Here is a 9,700-nt window from a genome sequence, read left to right as displayed (position 1 = left end):
CCTTTTAACAAGTTGCACTTAAGTCCACTGTGCATGGATGGGATACACTTCCCAACGTTGGTTGTGACTAAATTTACACACTGTGTTTTAAGAGATGAAACCATGGCTGTGTCAGCCACGTTGTTTTGGTTGCCATGAGATCACGAAGGATACTGTCCTCTTTGCGTTAACGTCCGTGGCCCTAGCTGCCTCCACCCCGAGTGGGACGGGTCCTCGCGTCAACAAGTCAGCTCCACGGCAAAGCGTCCGCCGTAAACGGCCAATTTCCATCCCGGTCCCCCCGACACGCCTTTGAGCACAGGTGGCCCCTGTCTGGAGCCTCCCGGCAGCCTCTCCCCTCCCCTTCACTGCCCCCAAGACACCCCCTTGGTCTCAGGTCCCAGGGCTGGTGACAAAGTGATCTTTGCAGTCTTAGAAAATAAACTGGGAGTCTACAAAAGGAAAAGAAAGCATACAAAATGTATCTCTTTCTTCCAAAATACACGCTTTCAGTCCTACGTTTTGGCGGAGCCTGAAAGTGTTTTCAAGGGAGATATAGGTTGAGTTAATTTATAGGTTTGTCCTTTTCTTTCATAAAAATACTCGTTTGGTAATAAACTTTTTCTTCTACAGTAAGAGAAATAATACTGTGTTATCAAAAGCAGGAAGGCTTACGATTCAAGTGGGATCTAAGCCCCGAGGGCCCGGGGCGCCCCTGGCGGCGGCTCCCCGGCCCCGGACGCCCGGGGTTCTGTGGGACACCAGCTCAGAAGAGCAGACACTGCCTCCGCAGTGCTGGGTTTCTTCCTATTTTATAAAATGGCTTACCTGAGATAGGTGTGGGTTATTCAGTGCAAGAGGGAGCGTCGATCAGATTAAGGAGTACATGAAAACCACGTGGGATACATCTGTGCCTGTCAATCGACCTTTCTCGGGGCCAGCAAAGTGCCAAGTGTCAACACAGTGAGGGAGTCAAGGGGCTTGGCACGAGTTCCGGCTGGGGGCGGGGAGGGAGCCAGATGCCAGCCTCCGTCCCTGGCACCGTGGGTGCATCAAGGGGAGGAGGGCGAGGAAGGTGAACGGGGTCAGGAGGCCAGAGGGACGTAGGCATAAGCGTCTAGGGGTATGCTCTGCCCGTCTCTAGTTAGGGCAGAGGATGGCTTGTGGTCCTAAACGGACGGCTCCCACCCCGCCCGCGGCGGGGGCAGAAGGTGGTCTGGGGTCCGGCCGATCGGCAGGGGCTGGTGGGAGGTGCTGACAGGAGAGCACCCAGCACCCTCTGGGCCTGTGCCTAAGCAACGGCTCCGAGGTGGCTGAAGTGAGGGGTGGGGCCAATCTGGTCTGGAGGGGTGATTCCAAGCTCTTGCTCTGTCCCAACCATGGGCTCTGTTTAGGCTCCTTGTCAACCTACATGTTAAAAAATACTTCTTGGTGTGTTTGGGGAGTGGGGACGGGGAGAGGGAAACGGATCCCTCCCTTGACCTCCCCCGACACCCGTGGCTTGTTTATCCGGCCGTTTTCGGTAGCTAACACGGATGGTCACAGAACAATGGGTGGCACTGGGCACACGACACAGAACCAGAAGTCCATGCAGGCAGGGGACACACATCAGACTAAAGGAGCAAGGGACACGCCACCCCAAGGAACATGCAAACGGAGAAGATCCCTGCAGATCCAGAGATGCCACGGCCCGACGGGCTGGGACGAAGCGCAGGCTTCTCAGAGAAAGCCACTGTTGAGCCACGACACGCGGCGTGGCGCCTGGCCCGCACCCTCCGAACAAGAGCGACGCGCTGCGGAACGGCGACCGGGTGCTGTGGCGACACCACGGGGACACGAACACGGAGACACCAGCACAGACACACACAGACGCACGCGGTTCCCGACGCAACACGGACCTGCGTTTAAGGAGACAGGTGTCCCTGAAGGCACACCTGCGCCTCCGGAAGAAATGTCTGCAGCTGTGGATGAGCCAGGCAGTGCGGTAGAATTTCTAGAAAGACTCGCCAGCCTTTTGCTAATTAGACTCCTGGTGACAGAATCCAGGGTGCCCTCAAGGCGTGTGACCCCCAGATGGAGCCCAGCAGGGAGCTCACCTCGCCTTGGGTATGATCTTAGTGTGCTTCTTCTCTCTCTCTCTCAACACACACACACACACACACACACACACACACACACACACATTTTCTCCCCGCCTCCGAAGGACTAGAAGGAAATGTGTATGGTTGCTTTTCACGGGGGAGAATAAAGTTAAAGGTCTGGACGCTGGTCGTGTCTCAGTGTCACCAGCCGGTGACACGCTGGGGGCTGCTCCAGGACCTGAGCCCTGGAAAGAAGGTTGGGGGGGGGGGTTGGATTCCAGGCCCCAACGCTGGCTGGCGTGTCTGTGTCTGGCTCCCCGTGAGAGGCCTCTGGAGGCCCTGCCTCCTTGGAGGACCCGCTGAGCCAGTTTCCCCTTGGCCCTGGGGCGGGGGGGGGGGGGGGGGGGAGAGGAACATGGCTGTCAAAATTAGGAGGGACCTTCTCATCGACTGGTCAGCTTCCAGGGGCAGGGGTCCTAACGGGCTGGGTCTCAATCGGGATGTGGGTTTGCCTGTCTGAAAGGTCCCCTGTTGAACTGACCCACAGACGCCTCTGGTCTCCCACGGCCAGAAGCCAAGACTTCCTGGACCGTGGGAGGGACACGCCTCTCTCAGGGGCACCAGCCGGCAGCCAAAAGAGGGGGACGGATCCCAGCCTCGAAGGATGCAAGGAGGCGGGCAGACTGGGGGCTGAGGCGCTGTCCTGGGCCAGAGCCAGCCAAGCAGCTTCCCAGGCCCAGCACCGCTGCCCTCAGATGCCAACTGCAAGCTTGCTGGCCGGGCACCGGGGGTGGGGGGGGGTGCCCGGTTCCCGGGGCCACCCCCCCACCTCTGCCCACCCCCGGAGAGCAAGAGAGAATCCACTCCTACGACAAAAGAGAAATTCTCTGAGGGGAGGGCCCCGGCCCCGAACAAACAAACCGCCAGAAGACATTTATTTTACGGGTGGAGAACTGCGCCCCCGGAAAAGGTTTGCAAACAAAGACAAGCGCGTGTGTTGAAGAAGCCACACGGGCCACCCACGGGGGCCCGCGGGCAGCTACTAGAGTCTTCCGGCCAGTCGTGAGATTCCCCCCGCAGCACACAGAACACCTCGCTCGTCCCCACAGACACACACCCGTAGACACACACGCTCTCTCACCTACGTCCACACCGCGCCCGCGGGAGCACAAGCAGGCCTGAGGCCCGGGGCGGGGCTCCTCGGGGGGGGCGGGGGGGCAGCCGGACCTGCTTCCCGGGCACAAGGACAAACCAGGCTGCGTGCGAGCGCGTGCGAGGGGGAGGGCCTGAGTCGCTCCTGGGGAGAGGGAGAGAAGGAGACACAAGACGGGTCGCCACCGCACAAGCAGGGGGGAGGCAGGCGGGCCGGCTCGGCCCGAGGGGCGGGAGGCTCGGCCGCCAGGAGCCTCAGTTGATCTGGCGACAGGCTTCGAATGTCCACTTGGTGGCCCCGCCGTAGATCTCGATGTGGGACTCGGCCCAGGCGATGACGTTGCCGGAGAGGGCCTTGGTGCTGCAGGTGGCGAGGTTATATACCTCCCCGGGGGTCAGCTTGCGGTCCCAGATGTTGAAATGGGCCAGCTCGCCCACGAACGCCTGGGTGGCATCAAACCCACCACCCAGGGTGTCCTTCAGAGAAGAGCAGACGGTGAGGGTCTCTCGGGGGGGGGAGGGGGGGCGTCCCCAGGGGGCACGTCTCCGCGTCTCCCCCACTAGGGGCTCTCGCATCTGCCTCCCGCGCACCATTCTGTCCCGTCTCTGGGTCTCCAGCCAGACCTTGGTCCCCCTCCCATGGGGTGCCTGGGAAAAGGGACACTACTGGCCACCTCCGCTCGGGATGCAGAGCTTTTCCTGGGGGTGCCTGGACTCTGCCTCCCCCTCGGCCAGTGAGGGGGGTCGGCCGGGGCCGCACACAACCACGGGGGCCGCTGCCGCTCTCCCTGCAGAGCCCCACGGGAGCAGAAGGCCTGGAAGGCCTGGGACCCTCCCCCGTGCCTTCCCTGCGGGTGCCCAAGGGGGAGACCAATCACTTCCAGGGAATGCATCCCGCAACCCTAAGGGCAGGCTTGCTTTCCTGTGCCAGAGACACAGCTGCGGCCGCCCCACCGAACTTCCCCAGGAGCCCACCCAGAGCGCGCTCTCTGCCCAGTGCTGCCTAACCTGCTTCTCTTGGCTCCCTCTGGGGGTGGGGGAGCCACTCCCCTCTCCAACTCCCTCCCTCCTCGCCCCCCTCCCTTCTCTGCTTCTGGGGCTCCTTCCCCTGCAGCCAGCACCCCCTCCGCAAGGCCAGTACCTGCTCCTGGCCCAGCACCAGCACACCCTGGGGCTTGATGGGGTGATAGGGTGCCAGGTTCTCGCCATTGCCACCCTGGGTGCCGTCCTGGTAGGCTTCCCAGACCCCGTCCCGGGTGGTCCAGGTGACGCAGATGTGATGCCACTTGCCATCATTGATTACAAAGGGCAGCTTGGCCACCTGGGAAGGACGCCACACGCAACATCATGGGTACAGGGACCGGCGATCGATTTATCGTCACTGCTTACCAGTTCAACTGCTTCTCTTCTCGTCCCGTCCCTACGTTGCCAGTAAACACCGTTACTGAACTCTCTCAGCCCCTGCCCCTCTGGGCCTTAGCGCCTGTCAGCCCCATCCCTCCATGGGCCTTGGAGTCACACAGGAAATGTGACGATGCGGCAAGGGGCTCCTAAGACCGGTCTGAGTGCGCAGTGTCCTCACCCCTCCTGGCCCTCCTCCCTCTTCGCTGGTCCTACAGAACCAGCCCTCGGGAAGGAGCATCCCACCGCTGGGGTCTCAGCTCACTGCTGCCATCTGGGCCTCTCCCTCCTGCCCGTGCAGCCTCTGCAGAGGCTCAGACGCCAGGGGCATGGCACCATGCCTTTAAAGCTCAGGCCAGCCTGCGGCCTGGGGTTTCCCTCCCTCTCTCACATTCCGCAGGGGACAGACGGCGCAGCAGACGCAACAGACGAGGGAACCTGCCCACCCTTTAACTCGCCCAGAGAGGAACAACCCTTTCTGGTCAAGGCGTCAACAGCAGGGGCTTGGATTCCAATCCCCAGCCTGGGTTTTAGAGATTTACTGCCAATGCTGCCTCAGAGGTGTTGGAAAGCTGGCAGCTCACTCCACAGCTGTACAGGACCAGGAGGGAGACGGCTCCCTGGAGGGAAAAGGCGGGACTCTCCAGGGCGCTGCGTGCGTCTGGCCTCCTCCCAGCGGTGGGGGCTTGAGCAGGACAGATTGGGGCACCTTGACTCACCGCGGAACATCTATGGTCCTTCCCACAGGAGCAAAGCCAGCCCTGATGAGGCCAGCTGGGGGAGGAGGACCCAGGGTCTGATCTGCCCTGTGGATCTTCCCCTGCCTTCCCCGGGAAGCCCGGGTCTGAGAAAGTTCCGGCTTCACCCTCTTCCGAGTAGGGCCAGGGCGCCCCTCTCCGTTTCCCCCTGTCCTCACCCTCCACCTCCCTCAGTCCTGCCCGGTGGGCACTTCTGTTGGGACCACAGCTGCATCTGTGGCTGTGTCTCTCATGCCCACCACTCCCCCCCGCCCCCCCCCCCCCCGCCCCCAGCCCCGGGGACCTGCCCCAGCAGCCAGGCGGGCCTGGGGGCCTCACCGTGCCTTCCTATAAGCCCAGGTGGCCGTAGGGGGCGGGGTCGCTCTACCTTGTCGTTGATGAGGATCTCCATGGGATTGTTGCCCCACTCAATGAGAACCAGCTCGTTGGCCTGGCCAGGCACGGCGTAGGAGAAGGGGGTGCCCACCCCGGGCGCGGCGCTGGACTTAAGCCACATGCACACCGTGAAGGCATACATCTCCGGCAGGCTCTTCTTCACCTTGGCGTACATGTAGTTGGTCCGCAGTGGGAATGTGAGCTGGAATTTGTCTCCAGGACGGTTGTCCTTCTGACCTGGAAAGGACAGGATGCAGTCCCTTCAGCCGTCTGCGCCTCAAAGCACTCCTCCGGGTCTGAAAATCATTCTGTGCTCCCCTCCACCCCCAACCCGAGCTCAGGAGGGCAGACGCGACTGTCTCCATTCTATAGATGCTGGGGTGGGGGGGGGGTGGGGGCAAGTGCTTTGCCTGAGGGCACGGGGCCAGAACAAAAGAGCTGACCTAAGATCTCCGCACTCCCTGGTCTGGCTCCCACGTCCAGCCTCTGGGGAAGCCGGATGGGGGTGTGAGGGGGGACTCGGCGGGCTGCACGGTGGGCATGGCTCAGTGCACTCCTGGTAAACCGGCCCTTGATGTGTGGCCACAGAGGGAGGTCTCCTCCAGCCTGAAGGAGGCTAGCTCCCCCAGAGCAGCCCCTGCGGCCAGCCCCCCTGATTCCAGGATGCAGGCTGCTGGCGGGTGTTCACAAACACACCTCTTGGATCCCCACCTGGATTCCCACCCGAGACAGCCAGGCCCCTGGTGCCCAGGACACTCCCCTTGAGGCCAGCACATGCTGCAGTCCCTGGCCACTCATTGGACCCAATCAACCAGCCCTGAGAAGTCTGGCTATTTCCAGAATCCCACCCACCCCACAGGAGGGAAAGCCGTCCTTCTAAGGTTCTTCTGGCAACTCTGCCCGGAGTCCTGCAGAGAGGGCAGGGCACCAGGGAGTCAGCCCCCCCACCCCCCAAAACGACTGCTTTGAGGACTATGCCATTCATTCTCCGGGAGAGCTTCCTGTGTGTGTTTCTGAAAACTCAGGCTCCAGGCCTGATAGCCTCCCTTTCCACAACAGCCACCAGCTCCAGCCTGCCAGTGATGTCTCGGGGAATGCTTGTCTGCCCCCCTCCCAACCCACACCACACACGCTGTAGCTGTGGCCCTGGATATGGTGTGACTGACTCCAGGCAAAACATTCCAACCCAGCAGTGGGCACAGGCACCAGGCTCAGAGCCAGGAACACACACACCTGCCAGCTCCTGGGTGTGCTCCGGGGCCTGCCAGGCAGTCCAGAACTAAACCGGCCCCCAGGCCAAGATTATTTCTAGAAGGCATCCTGCTGGGCCAGCAACCCCCCTCCAAGTCAGGTACCAGGGAAGAGCATAGCTGGCCCCCTCAGTGCTCCCCCAACCATCCCCGGCTTGCACGCCCCCCCCCCACCTTCAAGCAGAACCAGCCCCTGGCTTCTCTAGGGGATGTTTTTCATTCCCCCCAATCTCCCCTCCTTCCCTCCCCCTCCCTCCCCCGTCCCTCCTTCCCCTGATCTGTTTTTCAGTTACATAACGTGCCTTAAGACGGCACTGTTTAAATCCATCCGGCACATTTTGCGGTCCAAGAAGGGTCACGTGGCCCTGCTCCAAGCCCAGGAACGCCCCCCCCCCCTTTTACAACCTTGTTTGATTTCTGTGACTTCAAGGCTGAGCCCAGCTCATCTGTGAGCCCTGGGGTGCAGCTGGGGCTGGCCAGAGTTGGTGACCCAGGAACCAACTGGGTCTTGCAAGATTCCAGGGCTTGGATTATTCAGAAGATAAAACCATGGGGAGGGGGCTCACCGGAAGGGGGGGACCCGGAGATCCCCATAGGACACCGGGGTGGAACGGGGGGGGGGGGGGGCGATGAGCTGGGAGAAAACCTACTCAGGGCCCAAATCTGCTGGGAACCAGGGGACCCTTCCCCGGCCCACACCCCACTCTCTCTACCGGGGATGGGGACCAGCTGGAGCCCGGCTTTCTTACCAGGGAGGGCTTGGGAGCACCACAACTACGGCGCAAACTTACTGAACATTAAACAAATCAGACTTGGAAAAATCCTCCCAGTGTGTGTGTGTGCGTGTGTGTGTGTGTGTGTGTGTGTGTGTGTGTGTGTATGGGGGTGCTGCCGACACCAACCAATCCCTTTCTCACTCTGCTTCTGTTGCCTCCATATGTCCCCAGCCCAGGGGGCCCCGGCACCACCAGGAACATGGGCTGGAAACGCAAAACCCAGAGCAGGGACTCAGGAAGCGGGAAGGGGGCTGGAGAGGCTGAGAAGCTTTGGGCTTTTCAGCCTGGAGCTGAGCTGGGCAGGAGGCCAGGACCTGAGGCAGGGTCCCCATGGCCCAGGGAGCCTGGCAGGCAGCAGGTCGCTCCACCCCCCCCCCCCCCCCACTACCTCCAGCCCCGGCACCTTTCTCCAGCTCGCTGATCCGCTGGTGCAGGGAGGTCAGGGCGCTCTCGATCTTGACTCTCTCCTCCGTGTCGTTCCTGGGGCCACCCTTTCCCTCCTCCAGAGTGTTCACCCGAGACAGCACCTGCCTCTCCAGGTCATCGATCTTGCTCTGCAGCAGATCCTTGAGGCTGTTGGTCTGGCTGGAGGAATTGAGCCGGCTGTACTGCTGCGGGGGTGCGAGGGCACGGGGAAACCACATCGTTACGCGTGGAGCGGGGACCGTGCCGGGAGGCCCGCGGCGAGGTCCCCTCGGGGCGAATGCGGGGGCGGCCTGGCGGGGAGCTCGGGCGAGTGGCCGCCGTCTGCGGGGCCCCTCAGGCTCCGCGCAGCCCCGGTGGGGCACGGGCGCCCGGCCGAGGCGGGGCCGGCGGAGGGGGGGGGGGGTGGTGGATGTCGGGCCGGGTCGGGAGTGGGGGTGGGGCAGGGCAGAGGGGCGCACGAGCCGGGCGGGGGGGGGGGGGAGGGGGGGAAACGCGGCGCGCGCAGACCTCCAGGTTCTCCAGGCGGGTTTTGAGCGACTGCAAAGTTTGCCCGAGTTGGCTGAGCGTCTCGGCGGCCGGCGTCCGGGACAGGTCGCCCATGGTGTTCTTGCCCGAGCCCGGCTGCTTGCGGCCGCCGCCGCCGCCGCCGCCGCCGCCGCCGCCGGCCCGGGCCTCGCCGGTGCCCGCGTCCAGCGTGCTCTGGCTCTCGCAGCGGCCCAGCTTGGTGGTCAGCTCGCGGATGGTCTCCTTCTGGCTCAGGATGGTCTCCTTCTGCTGCAGCACGGTCTCGCGGAGCTGCAGCACGTTGCTCCGGAGCTCCTCGGCGCCGCCGGCGGCCACGGACGCGGCGCACATGTCGGCGTCCACGGGCACCGAGGTGCAGATGAAGCGCGTCGGCCCGAAATCCTGGGCCGCGCCGCCCAGGAGGCAGAGGGCGAGCAGCGCACAGGTGCGCGCGGCGCGGCCGGCCGGCATGGCTGCGGGCGCTGGGGGCTCGGCTCGGCGGGGCTCGGCGGGCGGCCCGCGCTCTGGGCGCCGCGCTGCTGGGCCGCGCAGTCCTCACCGCCGCGCTGCCCGGCCCTCACTGCCGCCCGCGCTGCGGAGCCCGCGCCTTTTATGCCGCCGCGGGAGGGGCCTCGGCGCTGCCGACGTCAGCGGGGGAGGAATCCCGCTTTAATTGTCTGCGGCCCGGCCCGCGGCGCGGCGGGGGTCTTCGGGGCGCGCGTGGGGGCCGAGCCTCCCCCGGCCTCCTCCCCCGCCCCCTCCCCCCGCCCGGCGGGTGCTGCTTCCGCGGAGGCTGGGAGAGCCCCGGGCCGGGGCGGGGAGGGGGGGTGCGGGGGGGGGGGCGCGGCCTGGGACTATGGGATGGGCCACCTGCAAGATGTCCCCAAATTTCCGACGGGGCTGCGGGCGGGTGGGAGCCCACGGCCGGCCCGGGAGACAGGATTCGGTTCAACGCGCTTGGCGGCACAGAACACCCTGGGGGGAGGCGGGGAGGGGGG

General features: G+C 63.8%; 1 protein-coding gene across 1 annotated transcript; it reads right to left on the bottom strand.

Annotated features, from left to right (window-relative positions):
* Positions 1 to 2,966: 2,966 nt before the first annotated feature.
* On the bottom strand, positions 2,967 to 9,301 carry NPTX1 (neuronal pentraxin 1). The gene is made up of 5 exons (XM_053892631.1): positions 8,706 to 9,301; positions 8,176 to 8,383; positions 5,739 to 5,983; positions 4,354 to 4,533; positions 2,967 to 3,689 (listed from the first exon to the last, which is right to left on the bottom strand). The coding sequence occupies exons 1-5, from the start codon at positions 9,171 to 9,173 to the stop codon at positions 3,468 to 3,470; spliced, it is 1,323 nt and encodes a 440-aa protein (XP_053748606.1). The 5' UTR covers positions 9,174 to 9,301; the 3' UTR covers positions 2,967 to 3,467.
* Positions 9,302 to 9,700: the final 399 nt, after the last annotated feature.

This window comes from Panthera pardus, unplaced genomic scaffold, assembly GCF_024362965.1.
Source record: "Panthera pardus isolate Hobbes unplaced genomic scaffold, ASM2436296v1 HiC_scaffold_3, whole genome shotgun sequence".
Lineage (NCBI taxonomy): Eukaryota > Metazoa > Chordata > Mammalia > Carnivora > Felidae > Panthera > Panthera pardus.
The sequence above is the reverse complement of the archived record's forward strand: the minus strand, read 5'-3'. Positions and strand labels throughout refer to the sequence as shown.